Raw genomic sequence first — 18,830 nt, forward strand, 5'->3', positions numbered from 1 at the left:
CTATATCCCAGACATGTCTTTGTTCTGCACAGTAACAAAGTCATAACATTCTTCAGCTTTGACAGTGGGTTGATAAGGAACAAGCATATTGCCAAAAATGCCATTGTTACCTTGATATTCAGATATCGTCATGTTTTTGAAGTTGTGCCTTATTTTGATCTAACCTGAATACAAAAAGAACAGTGGGTACATGACTCTAAGCAAGCAGGGCCATGGCAGTGCAGAGAAATTATCTGCTTCTCTATTTCTTATTCATGGCCATTATCTCACACTCCAGAAATAGTCGTCTGAACCTCCCTGCTCTGTCCACACAGGGAGGAACCGAGTGTAAGGTGGCATCCTACCAGCTCACACAGAGAACAGTAAATAAAGGTGGCTCCACGCAGGGAGGGCACCGTTGCCCATGCATGCTTACACAGGCCTTTCAGTAAGCTTGTTCTGATAAATAAAACGATCTGGACTACACTGCAATTGGCATAAGCTCACCCACAAAGGCAAACAGACAACACTGTGACTCCATGATTGAAGAATGGAGTTTTACCACACATCTCTTCCAGGAACTGTAATTCCACACACTCTCCAAGCACTCTGCATTATTCAGTGAAACACAGAGGCAGTGAAGCAAAGGCGGAGGTTGTACTGCACTCTGATCTTCCCAGACGTTAGTTTAACTATACAAGCCTTTAAACATATTGTACAATGTGCTGACATGGAGCTAATAATAAAGAGTTATTTTCTATAAAGATCAGGTGAACTCATCTCCTCTACAGCCTTGCTGTTTAAATTGGAGTATTTTGAAATCAGCTGCAAATTCTACATTGGGGTTTGAACAAGATAACAAGAGCTCTTGCCTAAGGGTAGTTAAACATGCGGGGCGATTTCAGCAAACGAAACAATCAAAGCAATTAAAAACATTTGTTTTCCTGTGAAGCTATATGGAATTCCTTGCTAGCAGGCCCAGCCTAACTATTTTACTTTTTTTAAGTTGTGCATGACTTTGCAGTTGTATGAGAGGAAATTACTTTTTCTAATATTAAAACAAAGCTTCATACAGCTGTGCTTGCGTCTGAAAGGAACCCGCGGCTTACTTATCAAATTAAATCTTCTTTCAGCCGAGCGTTGGCCAGAATGAACAGCAAACGGAGTGCTATCAGCAGCTTACAGCCTTGACAACAACATATCTGTGCTTGTACTTGCCAACTTCATGGCCTCAGTTGTGAAGGATGCTGTTTTCAAGATGAAGCCAATAATTCAGGGAAACAACTAAAGGGACCAGTAGACTTTCAGGAACCCAAACCTGGTCTTGGATTTGAAGAAGTTCTTATATTTTTCATTTCCTGTATTATTGTGTTTGAACTGTTTTTTTTACTACCAACTCAGGCAGGCATGCCAGAAAGACCAGAATTCATTAGGAAGTCGTAGTATCACAGCACAATATGTTACTAAGCTTTGGTATTTTTCATTAACATTGTAGGTCAAGAATATTTAATAAAGAAATATCTTTTAACAGAACAGGCTGGTAAAAAGGAAGGATAGAGAGCTCGCTGGGTTAAGTTTGCACACATTGATTGTAACATAACAAAACATTTGCAGCTTTGCAGCAGTATAGCCAGCACTGGTAAATGCAGGAACTGTGGCTGTTCATAGCAGTGGGAACAATAGGTTGTATTTAAAGTCCAGCAGAGTATTCAGTAGCTGGAAAAATGAGGCAGGGTGCGTCAGAGGGACCTGGTGAGGGACACATGACAACAATTGGCATATCAGATCATTTGAGGTGATCGGTAGCTTAATCTCCAGCATGTGAGCACATGTTTGAGATATTGTAATGAATCTTAAGTGAAGGGATTCAGTCTCAAAACAGTGTAAAAAATTGTGTAAACTTTCACCCCAACAATTTACTGATCAAACCTTGATCTTGTAAAAGATAAAGTGTGTTGCAGAAAACATCATGAAAAGTAAACTTGATGTTTATTTTGGTACTTACCAACATAAATAATGCTATTTCAGCGATAGAAATACCTGTGAACACTGACATGATCAAACCTAAAAAGGCACACAGTTCATACAAGGGGAGATACATGTGTGCCCATAAGTTTCCACACACAGAAAACATGTTTTTCTGACGGTCGGGGGGATAACTGGCTCTTTCTGTAAGACTGCCTGAGCTACTTTTTGGGGTGGAAACTTAATCATTTTTCATGTGTGGAGAGGTGAAGAAAAATCACCTCATAGTTAATAAAGAGGTATTGGACAACTGTAGAAAATGTAGAATTAAAATCGACTTAGTCTATGCTAAAATGTTTTATAGGAATCATATGTTTATTATTGTGTAACAGAGATAGAAACTCCATATAAGCATTAACATCCAAACTATTTAATACTTTGTCTCAAATCCAGCTAATTGGGATTTGCATGAATGGTTTTGGCCTGCCAGACATTTGTAATTACTTTGTTAGATTGCAAAGCTGAAAAGAACTTAAAATCACATGCTTGTTTTATGATGGTAATACTTCCTTTTCTATCTGATACGTGACAGTTAAAAGGACTTATGTAGGAGTGTGCGATCTGAAAACATTAGATTGTGAAGGATTAGAATGTGTCCCCTGATCAGAGACTTGTAAGGAAAGTTTTTTTTTTAACAATATCACTGAGATAAACTATTGAGTACTTTACATATAACACTTTATTTCTCAAAATTAGTTTCAAACCGTCTGGTAACCAGTGAAGAGAGGCTTGAGCAGGAGACTATGATTTGTTTTGCTAGCATTTGTTAAAAGCCAAATGCATAATGTAGGAGAGGCAACGCAGCTTTATTAGTATGGCACATTTCAAGACACTGAGGCAACTCAAAGTGTATGGAAAGTCATGCAATAAAGCTTTTTAAAGGCTCCACAGGTGACTAAAAACATGTGTAAAGAACTTTTGTTACTTATTTTCAATCAAAAGGTCAAATATGAGAAAATCTGGTAGAATGTGAAGAATAATATGAAATACAAACACTAAACCACAAACTGAATATAATAAAGAAAGGCTTTGTTTTTAAATGTAAAAGCCATCTTCAGACCGTGTTAATATTTCCTCTTCCGGAAAGCTCCACTCTGAGAGCTCCAACTGAGCTGACTGTGCAAACCAGAGTGACAAATTATAAGCGACCTCTGGCCAAATGCTTGTAAATTGCGACAGTGGCTGGTGTATCTGTCAAACTTATTGGTTTGAGTGGCTGATAGATTTTATGTCCACACCAGCCACTTTGGATAACTGGCAAATAAATAAGCTGCATGCTGGGCACTTCAAAAATTACATACAAACACAACTTGACATATGAAAACAAAAATAGCTGACGTTAGAGCTGGTTGACCTTGAACAAGTAAGTGAGAGCTCTCTAGTATTTCAAGCTGTCCGTCTTTCATTCTGGCTGCATATGTGCTTCACCATCTATAGAAGTCAAAGCCCACTGGCCAGTGTCCCACGAGCTATTTTGAGCAGCCCTTCACTCCTAGCCTCAGCAACGCTGTCCCCTCGCAGTATGCCTCGCATACTCCTGACTAACAGGGTGCACAAGCTTAAGATGTTAGCAACATTTTTACAAACAAATATAATGCTTAGAAGTGATATGTAACCAAAGCAACCAGACAGTAGAATTAAATCAAAAACAAATCCAAACATGTGGTTCTAAAAAAATAAATAAATCACATACTGGTACTGGAGAATCCTGGGGTTCAAAATCAGTTCTTAACACGTTTCCATGCAGGTGCATTATAACTTCACATATCTCTATAAAACTATTAAACTATTAATTATTATGTCACACAGTAAGTATAATCTTTTTTCCTACAGAATGAAGTCACAACTTTACTGAACTCTCTTCCACCTATGAACAGTTAAATATGCAGGGAAAGTTTTTTCACTGAGCTTTCCCTCCATATTTCCATTTCAACTTTATTCTTTAATCATTTTGCTCTTTCAAATCAGCAGTGTGTGATATGTGTGGTATCAAAATATAACACATTTAAGACCTGTAAGAAACTGTTAGCTGGTCACAAAAGCTTGAGGCTGACAGAACTGACAAACAGTTGAAGCAGCTGCACTCTTTCACTTCCCCCCTCATACGACAGTTCTATTTTGAGTAGCTTCCTGAAACAAAGTACGTTTACAACACGACAATTTTCACAAAATGACGGCTCCATTCATGTGTGGGATGAAAAGAGAGTTTACTTATTATGTCACTGACAAGTATTTTTAAACTGCCTCTAAAAAATTATGGGCACGGGCAGAAAGTAGAAGAACTTATTATCTTCTCACTTTAGTCGGTAAGAATACCTACAGTAATGCAAATACAGACAGATATCAAATCGTCTATTTTCATCAGCAGTATTTTAATTCCTGTCAGAGCACACCGCTTCACTGGCTCAGTGTGCAGGCAGTGAGAATTATTCAAATGCCATGTAAATGCCTTTCACTAAAACAGCTCACGCTGCCCTGAATGTGGCTCATAAATCCTGCTCGCTTCTTCCCAACCCCAGAACCCAACGTTCAAGACAAATATGCTAAAGTTTGAATTAGTCTGTCAGAGCATTCGCTGCATGTCTTCATTACATTATTATTAGGTTCGTTGAATGTCCAAGTTTGGATTTAAATTTCCTTTTTTTTTTTTTACTCTGATGATGGTGATTAAATGGGAAACCAGAATTGCTTCGTTTGTTTTTGTTTTAATAGCTGTGTTTTGCAACAAATTCAAACAGTTAGTGACAATAAAGGAGGGTCAAAGAGGGCTAAAATGTCTCCTAATCATCAGAAGGTCAACTAACTAAAAGCAAAAACAAAACATTGAATCTTCTGACAGAGTAAAACCACAAACCGTCCCAAACATTCCCAAGCATCAAGCTGATGCAGAGATTTCATCATACTTTTTGTAGTGTGTCATCATAGAGGAAGAAAACAAGCGTAACTTTCCTCTTATGTCAAATATTGCCTAATAAAGGAAGGGTTTGTGCAGTCAAGTGAAACAGGTCATAAATGTAGTGTAACCAATAGTGCTTTTCCTCCAAGCCACAATGCTAAAAACTAAATAAATTAACTAGCATGTCTTACTTACCAATATTGATCTGACAGAGGTTCTAGTGCACTGTATTACTTTCGCTTATTTAGCTCTTAGCATCTCTTACAGCAACATTTCATAAGAAAGAATTCAGAAAATATTCATTTCATCAGGGGTTTTCTGGGATATTATCTTAGAATGGTTTACAGTAATTTGTTCTATAATGCATGTTTTAATTTGTATACATTGGCAGGCACACAGATTTTGTAGTTAGTATGCCCACATGCAAGTGCAAAAAGAACTTTGAGTTGAAGCTATAAACATTGAGCTTGATCAAAGTGCAAGTGATGCATGCCACATAACATGGCAAGCCTAAACAGGTGCTGTGGTTAACTAGAAACAGTTGCGTCAGATGGAAGACTAACAGCAGCTGGCATAGACATGTTGCTATTATAAGTGTGGCAAGATTTAGTTGAATATGCCCTTTTGCCATTAGCTCAGTATAGCACATGCACTTTTACGTCAGAGGGGTGGCAAACAAGCAGGTATACTGCAAAAACTAAACAATATGTAAGTTGATAATATATATTTACTGTCATGATCCATTCCATGTGTCCTGGTATTGGTTCAGAGAAAGTATAATGATGTCCCTGCTAATGAGTCATTTAAGACATGAATTGGCTGAATGACTCAGCTGAATGAACCAGTTGCCAAGGTTCGAATTCAAATCATTTTGCCTCCATCAGTCACACTATTTGTGCACCAAGCAAGTATTGGCATGATGAGACCAAAATCTTTAGTTGATCGGATTAACTATGTTAAGCTCTGGGTGGAAATAAGCATCTCATCTCACAAAAGGTTGACTAGTTTAACTGTGGGAGATCATGGAAATGATATGTCATGGTTTTATTTGTTTAACTAGAAAGACATGTCAATATTACTTATTCATGTCCGCCTGTTAAAAAATACAGAAGGCCTAAACTTCCTCAATTTTGAAACAAGTGTGAGCATTTCCACACTTATTAACAGTGACAAAACTCTATTAAAAACATTCAAACGTATGCATATATAACGAACTATGCATAAAAATGGCTTACTTTTCTTTTTCTATCAACCCAGAGTCTATGTAATCCAGGGTAAGGTACAAACACAGTGAACTGGGTCACTCCCATCTCTTATGCAACAGTTGATACCATTTCAGGCCTGTTTTTTTAATCAAACCAAAGCACTCGTAACAAAATGTATCTTGCCAGATTTGCTAGTTCATGATATCTAAGACAATAAGGAAACACAGGCATCCTACTATACTATACACATACCATGATACCCTCGAGCCCCTAACAGTATACTCATGTTTGGAATGGCGTTCAGTAATTTCTCACTGAACATTTCTTGACTTGCTGTAACACCCACACTTCTCGTAGTCAGTTCTCAAATATTTTACTTTTTTTCTTATGTCTATAAACCCTATAATTCCAAAAGCCATCGCCCCAAATGCATATCAGTTTTTTAATGAAGCTTTTTTTTCTACTATAGTTTTTTAAATCTTGGGAGAATTTTCTTTCCCAGGCAGTGGAGACATGGACAGTAAGCCCGTAGTCTGCTAGCAAACACTGCAGGGTCACATTTTTTCAGAGGCTGTGGTATGTGGCTCCTAAATAGGCAGGATGTTGTGCAGTATGGGAGATATTTCCTTGTGTTTCTAGAGGAAGGAGAGTTTCTAAACCAGACTATGCCAGTCTGGAAACAAACACACTGAAGTTGTTTTGAAATCCACATTAGTCAAACCTTCTTTGTTAAAATTGAGAAATATTTCTTCTAATTTTTGTACTTACCTATAGTACCGAGACTGGAGGTACGTGGAGCACACTGCTTTGGACACATGACTGGCTGAGCCAAAGTCAATCACCTTAACCCTGTAGGGCTGCCTCACTGGGTCCACCAGCATTATGTTCTCAGGCTTGAGATCTGCATGAATCAGACCCATACTCTTCAGCTTTTTTAGAGCTGTGGCTACTTGCTGTAGCACTGGTCTGATCACTTTCAGGGGCAGCGGGCTGAACTTATTCTGCTTCAGGAAATCATACAGGTTCTGCTCCAGCATCTCAAACACCAGACAAGTGTGGCTTCGGTGCTGGAAGCATTCAAAGGCCCGCACAAGGTTGTGCTCATCTGCATTCTCCCCACTCAGACGAGCTAGGATGCCCACTTCTATTTGACCCTGCCTTGCATATGAGGGGTGGTTCTTCAGGATCTTCACAGCCACTACCTCTCCCGTGCCCCTCTTCCAGCACTTTACAACCTGGCCAAATGTGCCGCGTCCCAAGAAATCCAGCACTTCATAAGTATTCTTCATGGAACACAGAACTTCATGCTGTACTACCTGATAGTCCCCATCCCCTGCTCCCGTCCCTCCTGCTGCACCTACACCCTGTTTGGAAGGACCCCCTCCAGCCCCCACAGCCGCAGGTGCGGTCATGGCTGCATTCCCCACATTCGTAGTTTGCAACATGGCAGGCAACATTGACAGTTCCTCGACAATCTGCATGGTGCTCCCTCGGTTATCCAGCTCTTCACTTTTACGTTTCAGCCCACATCGCTGAGAGCTGTCAGCTGAGTTAAAACCTCCACAGTTCTCTTCTCTGTTGCCCTCCTCCTCAACTCCTTCCCCTCCTCCACAGCAGCCCTCTCCCCTTCCCCCTCCTCCTGCTCCTGTTGCTCCACTGCTGCCCCCACTTGCTGTGTCTGTCTGCTGCTGCTCCTTGCCCTGCAAGTGGACAAACCCTGCGTCCTGTCCCTGCTGGGCCGCAGCTGGGCCTGCTGATACTCCTCCTCTTTTACCGGGCTGATGTCTCTGTACGCCACGCACAACCACCGTCTGCACTGGGTACTCTTGTCCTCCACGCACTTTCACGCCCACGGCCACGTCTCGGCTCACAAATGAGTGGGCTTGTTTTGTTGGGTGCACAATTCCAAGGGTTCTGCTGTTCAGATAAGTCCGCGGGTGTGCCCTCTCATGGTACAAACAGCTGCTGGGCTCGACTTTGAGTTTCTTCACACTGCTAAAGGCACTTGTCTGGGTTTGATAAATGTGTGGTGGGTAGACCAAGACTTGTGAGGCCATACCTTCAAAAAAGGAGAGAAGAAAATGTGGTTAGTTTGCATCTTCAACAAATAAGCCAATTTTCAAATTTCATAAAATGTGGGAATTTTTTGAGAAACAATGATAAAAACATTGAAAGTTAAGCATGTTCATACTACAAAAATGATCAGCATCAGTTGAAAAACCAAACCACTGTCCAGATCTCTGGTGTTTTATGTCTCCATTTTCAAAAGGCCCTAGGTGAGTTTATGTTACTACGAGTCTAAAACGACTGACCAAAATTATTTTACTTTAATTACACCTACTAGATGACATTACAAAAAACAGGTCCCATTTCCATCCATACCCCGGCACCCCAATTACAATCAACAAATGGTTCAGAGTGCTTGAAAACACCTTTGCCATTCAGTCCTATCTACTGCAATCCCACCAACACCTCCACACAGTGGATGACTAACTTCTCAAAGGTTTGCCTGACCTTTTCCTGCCATTTCACTGCATCCTACTGCGGGTCTCTAGGCAACCAATAGAGCGGGAGAGAGGATGAGAAACACACAAAGAGAAAAATAAAGTCACATCATCAGGCCCACATGTCCATTTACCTAAGACATGGCTATATATCTTCCCCCATCATACATTTGTTTTTAAATGTCACATTCAAACTGGCATTGTGACCTTATCAGACCCTGTGTGTGCCAAAGTGGCGCCTTTGACCTACTTAATTTCAGGGACATTTGTCAGTTGCTTGTCTCACAAGGGTTTCCATACTTTAATCGGCAGTGCATTTACTCATCTAAGTTTCCCTCCATAATAACAAAATAAGAAAAATCAATGTTTAAAGTGTTCTATACAAAAAGCTAGCCTATATTGACTCAAAGTCAATTTTAAGCCTAATTTCCCCCAATTCTTTCAAAAGATCTTTTTTTTCCTAAACAGACAAGTGAGAAAGGTTTTGGGCTTAAAGTGGCCCCTGTAGAGTCTCCTAAAATAAATATCCCTGATGGAAAACACACTGGTGCTGTGATAACACTAAAACTGTGAGCCACCCCGTTGACTTATTCTGAGCAGCAAGATAAGGTCAACCAATTCCCTTGACAGCTCTGTGCACAATCAAACACTGTGTTACTGTTTGGTGCCACTGTTTACCATCGTCTCTGATAGAAGCATGACTTTGAAGGGCAACCATTTTAGCAAAGAATGAAAGTACAAATTGGAAATGCTTAATAGTGACATTGAAATTGGCAACGCTTGAGTACCAACAAGTAAGTGTCCTGGCCGGACCCCACAGCACTATCAACCCTACATCACATGTTGTTTACTAGGGATGCAACAATTCTCAATATAATATTGAACGGTTCGGTACAGCACCCACAGTTCAATACTCGCTTGTGAATTAGGGTATTTTGGTTTTCTGTAGCACCATACATTGTATTCCTTTCCTAATTGAATCCGTTGGTGTTCCTGTGAGTCCATGCACTGGGATAAGGAAACTCCCCCGAGTTAAAATCCAATCATGATGCGCTAAAGTTGGGGGAAGCTGACAACACCAGTGTCAGATTTCACACAACTTTTACAACGGCGAGCGGTGAGGAGAGGCTGCAGTATGAGGAAGCACTGCCATCTCTCAAATCAGTGAACCTTTTCAGCATTAAATATAATGACAAGGACGAGAAATGGTGAACAGTGCTTTACACGCGTCGTCGCCTACAAAAAAGTTTCCAGCAACAGACTGCAGCAGGCTGTAGCGTAACTAACATAAAGCTGCTGATTGTTTGACATAGAGACACCACCTGTTCCCTGCATAATGCAGACAGGGTAAGAGTGAATGGAGTAAAGACAAAGCAGTAATTGAAACAAAGTTATAGTACACAATCAAATACAAACACTTAGTGACCTGTTCCTTTGTGGAAGTCCATCTAAAAATATATAAATACTAAATTATCTTCCTATTGTACAGCAGTACTTCATGGCACTATCTTAACGCTGCCTTCTTTTCACAGACACATAACACCGTACACCAGGAATGTGTATGAATAGAAAAGTTGTCTTAAATGTCTTAATGTCTTGGCTTAAAATCAAAATACAGAAATAGTTTTGTAATAAAAAATAAATTGCTTTTTTTCTTCCTTGTGGTCCCTTTAGATACTGCCTAAAACTCTAAAGAATAAAAACCACCAAGAAAACACTCCAACAACCTGGGCCAACAGAACCAACGGAACCGAAAACAATGACCCCCCCCCCAAAAAAAAGGTACGTATTGAACTTTGTGCTGACTGTGTTGCTGTATCCCCAGTGTTTACTAGCCTGTAATTTAACATATTTTAACATTATTGTAATCTCAACTGTTTAGTAACTTTATGTGTGGAAAAAGTGTCAGCATTGGTTTCCACAAGATTTACGAAATTGTTGTTGGGCCAGTTGCTAACTCACTTAAATTGTGTGTGTGTGTGTGTGTGTGTGTGTGTGTGTGTGTGTGTGTGTGTGTGTTGCCTGTAATTAAGGGACATGGCCTCCATTATTCAATTAAAGCCATTATGTGAATTGTAAAATGTATGACTTTGGGGCTCCTAAAGGGCATTTACAAAACAAGACACAGGCAAAAAGCAATGCACTCTGCATTACAGCATTAACACATTTTTTTATCCGTTTTGATCAGCAGGCTTGTATACACCAGATTTTCTCACTTTAAAAATTTGCTAAATACACTCGTTCCATCAGAACTTCACAGATATGATGGAGCAACAGTACAACACTAGCACATGGTGAATCTGGCTAAAAAAAAGAGCAGCAGAGCTGTCATTTTCGCTTTGTTAGCAGTTTAAAAAAATGTTTTTAAACTTTTTGAGCTCTTTCTGTTGTTTTTGCTGTGAATCTTGGTCACTTCCAGGATCAATTCTAGATGTTAATCAAACATGTAACACAACTCAACTGTGTGGACAATATCACATTGGGTGTGTTGTGATTCTTATAATGTAATTGAGGAGCATGGATTTTCCTAATTATTCCAGTTGTTCAAAATGAAGAGGGGGAAGTGACATGCTCCTCACAGCAGGTTCTCCAAACGTGTGTGTGCACTTTGAAGCAGGGCAATTACCCATCGTGTGCCTCTCTAAATCTGAAAAATCATGGTTTGAGGTTTGGCCAACTGTGCATGGCTCAGTGTTGGTGACTGGCTTTTTGATGTACTAATTTAAAAATATCATCCCCTTTTCTGCATACTTAAAAAAACCAACACTAATGTAGTTTTAATAATGGGGACAAAAAGAAACAACACACATACTGTTTAAAGGGGAAAGAGTAACTTGAAAAGTGTCATCACTGTTCAGTTGTATTCTACATTGGCCTTCTCATGCAAAGGTGATTTTTACCACCCCGACAAAGAGTAATGGCAAGTTGAGACCACAACTCTAGTGATTTTACATTAACTAGGGGAGAATGGTAAACGCTGCATTTCAGAAGTCATGTTTTTCCTCAGGGAGTATGCCGAGTGCTTAAGGATGGTTCCTAGGAAAGGGCAGCGCCTGAAGGGTCATAGGTAAATAGAACACACCCAAGCCAACAACAAGAAAATGCAATTGCAGACTCTGCAGTGCAGACAGAGCTCAGTGTAGGGATGTATTCTGTCAATCAGCTTAGTAGCCAATTCAAACATGTATTTTCCCTGTTTCAGAGCTCTCTCTATTTTCAAACCATGCAAATAAGTAGAATACATTACAAACTGATAAGCCCCTAAGTGCTACCCTGCTCCTTATCAAGTTCAAACAATGCATTTTAAAACTCAGTGCTTGCTGTGCTGCTAGGGATTGTTTACAGGGAAGAAAACATGAGCCAAGTTGAATAAATGCTCAGTAATTTTCCACATGAAATAAATACCACATTTATAAAATGAGTTTCCTGTCAGAGCCAGGGGACTGACCATGTTAATTTACTGGTCTGGAGACGGAGAGCATGCTTTATGGTTGTAGAGGCAGCCTGCAATTGGAAACTGTCACCAATTGAGCAATCAAGATATCTAGATTGGAATATCAGCTTAGTGTTATACAACACCCAAATCCGATTTAAAACAAAACGTAACTTGGGCATCTGTTAATTCCCCCCCCCCCCAATGCAATCACTAAATGGCCAAGAGAACTCTGACCCAAGGAAGTAAAGTAGACAGCCTCTGTTGTTTCAAAGGCAGAAGAATGGCAGCCACAGCTATTATTACCATCTGAAGCCATACACTCCCTCTGTTAGCCGTCAGGCTCCTCCTGCAGTTTCACATTACCTTCAAAGCTATAGAAGCTCTCCAGCAACCTTGAGCTGCTAAGTAATTGCTTGCTGTTGAACTTTTGACCCAAGCCTACCACAATTTAAATTGTAAAGAAAATAAACACCATACACCTGTCCACAATGAACAAATGGTACAGAGTGACAGATGTAATAGTAATAAATGAGAGGACGAGCAGGTGATGACAGACACACCATGACGTGGAGAAAAAAACGAAACAAAAATAAAGAGCTATCTTTCCATCTCGCTCAACAGGAGCAGCTGAAACAACAATGTACATCCCTGCTTCTTGCAAAAAGTTATTTCTTTCTTAAATATTCAAAGGTAAGAGACAATAGGTGCCTTAACCAGACCGGCGTGCTGCATGCATACACCTGTCCTCCACAGCTGTAGGACCTATTCATAGCCATGTGCTTTGACTTCAAAGCTAAATCTGAAACAGTGTTGCTGTGATCAGTGCAGCTAAGACTCTGAACATGTGATCTATTACCATCCTACAGAATATCAAAACAGATGCATTAGGCATTCACATTTTGTCACAGTCCAGATGATCATGGTACCAGCTTGGCTGATATCATCACCTTGCATCATCATCTGTTGGGTAGCTCTGCTGTCTGTACAAAAAGCAAACAGAACACACAGGATAACAAAATATATGACATAAGTATAAGTACAAGTCTTTATGAATATTATTCTTAAAAAACATGGACCTTATAGCCTTAGTATGCTTATTGGAACAATAAAATATGCATTAGCCCAACATGTTTTTGAATCATATCTAAAACAATTGGAAATTATGGGTGTTTGTCAATGCCACAATGCCTTGAAATTTGGCTAACTTCACAATACCATATTTTTAAGGGCTATCTGTTGATGTTTGAGCGGTCTGGGACATGGATTTTCACAGACTGCAAAGCTTCTTCTTTCTTTACAGAAAAGTTTAGTATTTCTTCTTGGTATGCAATCATTTGTTTTCTTTCCTGCTTAATAAAAAAACAAACACATCGAAGTTACAAATCTAAGTGCTGTTGCTATCCTTTCAGCATGAAGCAGAAGTTGTGGTCTTCATTCACAGTCCAATAACCTCCCTACACACGTGTGTCCCATGAACATGATGTTCTGTGCTCATTAGATAAAAAGGCCCTGTTTTCTGAGGCATGTGACCACATGGTATTTGGACTGTGAACTTATGACTATCATTTAGAAGTATTTTTCTTGTTGAAAAAGATATACACTATGCAGTTGACTATTCTCCGTATTAACAGAAATTACTATTCCTTTAGCACAACAGTAAGAATTTTACTTCACAAAATGATAACACGAAAACAGAATATGGGCATTTATGTTTCATCAGCTATGATTTGTTTAATCTTCACTAAATAGTGGAATTGTTATGTGGATGCATCAAAAGAATGTGTACAAGGCACATATTATATTACTTCATCACTGCATGTACTCCTAACTCAATGCATTCAAAGCACAGACAAAAATATTAAGTTAATCATTATGCATTCACAGCAACTACTCTCTCACCTCTATCATGTTTTAACAGCTGTAATCTAGCAATGCACGCTGAAATACTACACGTCCCAACAAGCACTTTTATCGATCAGTAAAGCGCCAATCATAGAGCCACACAAGCTGTTACACCTTTCATTACACAATCCATGAACACAGTTGCAGAGTGAGCCGTTCTAGCTATAGGTATTTATTTTCCCCTCACCAGTTTCACAACAAAAGCATCTACCGTGTTATTAAAAATCCAGGGGCTCTGACGAGATCACTGGATGGATAAAAGTAATTACGTACTGTACTGTGTGCTGGAACAGATGTTTACTTCTTGAGATATTGGATATTTTCCACCCCCCAAGTTACCCCACAACATCTTCTTGTCATGGTGTTCTCCAGGTAAACTCTGTGTCATTCTGTTTTGTTCATTACTTTGAGTCCACTTCGACAAGAAATCATTTGAAAACCAGTCTTTAAGTTGGCCACAATGTAATAGGGATAACCAGCTGCCCTAAGTATAGCAGATCAGTGTGGCATTACGTCACATAACACATGCGTAAAGAAGTCTCTTTGCCTCCACACCCCTATTAACAACCACCATTACCCACTTATTCTGTTTGGGAAAACACTGTTTACTATATTGTTTATTTACTCGCCACAACATGCTGACTTTCTTCTGGAATTACTGGTATCACTATCCCCCACAACCTCACTTATTTGGCCTTTATACTGATAAGGCTAGGAATGTGACACACGTAAAGCAGACAGAAGAATCTAGACAAAGGGGAATTGCACAAACATAACAATGCTGCACTGTACTCAAGGTGTACTCAGACTGTAACTCTTTGATTGCCTCACTGAGGGCCTGGACCCCTGGGGGGGGGGGGGGGGGGGCGGAGTTAGGACAGGGGTGGCCCTACATAGCAAACAAATACAATACAGTTTTTCACTGCACAGCAAAGCATGTCAGAATTTGTAAGGGGACTTTCCGGTAAATCTAAGGCTGAATCTAAGGCTGAATCTACACCTGACGTCACAGATTTGAAAATTTCACATTTCAGTATCACTTGTAATTGCTTCTTTAAAAAAGTGGAATGTTAGGTTTTTCAATTTGTTGTCACACTGAAGTTGCAATTTTGGACTTTTTGCAGCCAATGTTTGAGATAAATTCTCAATGTATATGTAATGTAATTTATTAGCAAAGAGAGTGACTGACAGTTTGATTAATGTATGTCAATATTGATGTGTATGGTGAGGGATTGTGTGGGGCTTGAAAATATTTTCATCTCGAGGCCTGGTAGAAAAAGTTTGGGAAACACTTCTGTAACTGGTTCATGACAAAATATTTTAGAGACAACCTGTTGTGAATGAATAATTCCAGGTAATCGGTACTAAAGAGCATATTTAAATTATTATGTAACTTGGACAGAATCTAGGTAAACCCTAGTTGATAATATGTTTAATTTGTAAGAAAGAAGTGTTGCTTAAAAAGTCATAAAATAAACTGTGACCATTGATACGAACCAAATCAGCCAAAATGTCCCTTATTTATCTGCTGTCTTCTATATTTTATTCAGCTTGTCATAAAAAAATATCAAAACAGACTATATTTCATTACTTTTCTTCTAACGAGATCAAAAATGAAGAAGGCTTGGAAAGTACATACTTTTTTAGGTCTAAGGGCCACTGGGTTTGTTTATTGCCTAAGTTTCCCTATTGTTGAGAGTTTCAGTGGGACCAGGGACACTTTGTGATGGTTCCTCTTCTACCATATAAGCAGCTAAATGTGTAAGCAAACAGCAAACAATAAATAGAACCCCCACTGTATTTTTTTTCTGATGGTTTGTGGTTTATACATGAGCTTAACTATTAACCCTACACACATAACGGACACTTGCATTGTGGTGAAAGACCAAGTTGATTATTAAACTGTTGTATTAACATTAAGCCTAACTTTGACTTCTTGCGTTTCATGGCTGTCATCTATTTTATCTGCCAAGATGGCTATGGTGACATGGCAAGCCAAGTTAAGAGACTATTTTTTTTAAGCTGTGTTAGTCTAAAAAAAAGTTTTTGGTTTAACTCATACCACGAGTCGAGAAGAAAACACTGTGACGGAAAATACTTGAAATATCATCGGACAAAAACAATGGATTTGCAGAGGCTGCTTTTAGTTTTCCACCCTGAAAGAGGCCAGCTGGATATTACCGTATATTCGCGTTGTGTTTTTATTATCGGGAAAATTGCGTTCTTACTGGGAAAATCCACGCATTCAAATAGTTTTTCGCACGAATTTGCCAATTTGAAAATTTGAAAAAGTTTTTCACTACAACAAAGAAGTTATACAACTTGTCTTTATTGCGCCCCAGTGGTTTCCACAACTTAAACAACTTAAAGCTCAAGAACACACCGAAGTCAGACATAAAAAAAAAACTTCTCAACCTGGAAAGTCCGAGTATCCAGGAGCACGTGAATGTAGCCTGAACCAGCTAGCTGTCTTTGCTGAATTCATTTCGCCCTGTTGTTGGGGCGTTAAAGTTTTACCGACGAAAAAAAACAATGTAAAAAAAAATGTAACACATCCCGAGGTCACTTTAATAATGTTATAATTGTAGTAGGTGACAGTAATGGACATTTGGTTATACATTTTTAATTAGAAACGGAAGCCTATTTAATTATCTACGTCAAAAAAAAATATTTTGTTATTATTGGCAATAACTACAGTGTTGAATATAACATTATCTTTGAAATGTTTGCTCTGAAGACATGTGTTCAAAGGCCAGATAAGTTATGTCCCTTGGTCCATATTAGCTGTATAGGGTGGGTTCCTGTTGCAACATGTTTAAACAACATTCAAATAGCAAAAAAAATAAAAAATTACGTTCACAATTACCACCGACGTCAAAGTTGTTTGGAAATATGTAAAAATATATATACCGCTAGTAATTACCAAGAAGTGCTGACAGAGCAAGCTGCGTACGAAGCAAATGTTCAAACCATATACAGCCAAAAGCTCGCTAGCTGAGTTTGCTACTAAGTTATTATGACTTTGCATTACGTCACATACAAAGTATCGTTTCAAATGCTAAACTTATAAACAGATATAACTATTGACATTTTTCTATGTATTACTCACCTTCACATAGAGTCACTATAAGTATAATCCTTCTCTGAACATGTTATGGACTTATAAATCCATACCATGTACAGTTCGCCTGCATTGCTGCCATCTTGTCCTAGACGACAGGAAGGGAGAGCTCCCTCTCGGTAACGACACCATCTCCCACATTTTAAACATTAAATAAGTCCTGCATATGAGCGTCCACAAAAACCCCACCGAGCCCAGGCTGTAGATACGCAGTTCAAAATCGTCTCCTTCCTCTTTGGGCAAAGTAGCCCATCTCCGAAAGGGTGTCTGTTACCCCGTTAGTACGTGCTGTTCCGCGGCCCTGCCAGCCTCTAACAACATGTCTCTCTTTTCTCCAGCTACTGCAAGTGAATGTTTGTGAACTGACGGCATAGACCAGACCAGAGCAACAGATCCAAGAGCTTCACAGTTACCACTATGTCAAAGACTGAACGACCAGTGCAAAACTAATACAATGCAACATAACTGTCTTTAGAAAACCCTCACAAGAAAGCCAGTGCTCTCATTTCTTACAATGTACATTATATTTAAAGTAACACAGGCCTACTTAGCCTAGTTATACTTAGATTCCCTCAATTCTTTTAAATCCCTTCTTAAAACGTACTTTTACAGACTTGCTTTTATGTGATGTTGTCTTCTTAATGTCTTTTCTTACTGGTTTTACTATTTTTATCTTCTTACTGTCCTTTTATTTATGCTCTTATCTTAACTCTTGTGTTTTAACTTGGTAATTTCTTATCTTACTTACTTTGTCTGTTTATGTTTTATATTTATATTTACTTTTTATTTTTATTAATATTATAGTTTTTGGGTTTTTTTATCCTTTAACCACTTGTTTCTATTTATTTTCCTGCTCTTACCTTCTTATTGCTGTTATCTTTTGATTTGCTTTTAGCTCTTTTAGTTTCTTACATCTTTTTAAATCTTTGGTCCTCTTGGTCTCAGCTCGTGTTGCCTGGGTTCTTGTGTTTCCTGGGTTCTTATGATGGTTCTTGTGTTGTCTGGGTTCTTATCATGGTTCTTATGTTGTCTGGGTTCTTATAATGGTTCTTATGATGGTTCTTGTGTTGTCTGGGTTCTTATGATGGTTCTTGTGTTACCTGGGTTCTTATGATGGTTCTTGTGTTGCCTGGGTTCTTATGATGGTTCTTGTGTTGTCTGGGTTCTTATAATGGTTCTTGTGTTGTCTGGGTTCTTATGATGGTTCTTGTGTTTCCTGGGTTCTTATGATGGTTCTTGTGATGGTCTGGTTATATATGTCTGTTGGGTATCGTGCACTTTGGGTTCTTTTCTGTTGAATTGTATTTAATTATTTTTAGTATTTTGCATTTGTTTGTTCTTGCTGTTGTTTCTGTTCTTCTGTGTTTGGTTTAGTTTGTTCTTGTTTTTGCTGTTTGTCAAAGCACTTTGTAAACCTGTGTTTTTAAAAGGTGCTATTTAAATAAAGTTATTATTATTAGTATTATTATTATTAAAAAGGCAATTGAAGTAAAGAAATCCACTTGTGTCATCGAATGTGACAGTGACTTGTGGTCTCTTCTGCTAAGATTTCCAACATTTATCACCTGGAAGTTGATAGAAAAAGAGTGAAACAATTGCCTCCTCCTGATAATCTACTTAATAAACCAAACCTGAAGTTTCTGCAATAAATTAAAGTGTAGAGGACTTTATTGGTGGTGATAATGGGAGGTAAAGGAATAATGGTTCAAAGTTTATATAATATTTCAGAGTTAGGAATACATTATTGCAGATTTTTTGTTAA

At 38.9% G+C, this 18,830-nt stretch overlaps 1 protein-coding gene across 1 annotated transcript in view; it reads right to left on the reverse strand.

Annotated features, from left to right (window-relative positions):
• Positions 1–17,410, reverse strand: part of hipk3b (homeodomain interacting protein kinase 3b) — a 41,966-nt gene extending 24,556 nt beyond the window's left edge. Inside the window, 3 exon segments of the mRNA XM_061041564.1 lie at positions 6,874–8,164; positions 17,057–17,085; positions 17,087–17,410. Of these exon segments, the coding sequence (XP_060897547.1) occupies positions 6,874–8,164; positions 17,057–17,085; positions 17,087–17,124 (1,358 nt within the window). The 5' untranslated portion in view covers positions 17,125–17,410.
• Positions 17,411–18,830: the final 1,420 nt, after the last annotated feature.

Source organism: Labrus mixtus, chromosome 1, assembly GCF_963584025.1.
Source record: "Labrus mixtus chromosome 1, fLabMix1.1, whole genome shotgun sequence".
Taxonomy (NCBI): domain Eukaryota; kingdom Metazoa; phylum Chordata; class Actinopteri; order Labriformes; family Labridae; genus Labrus; species Labrus mixtus.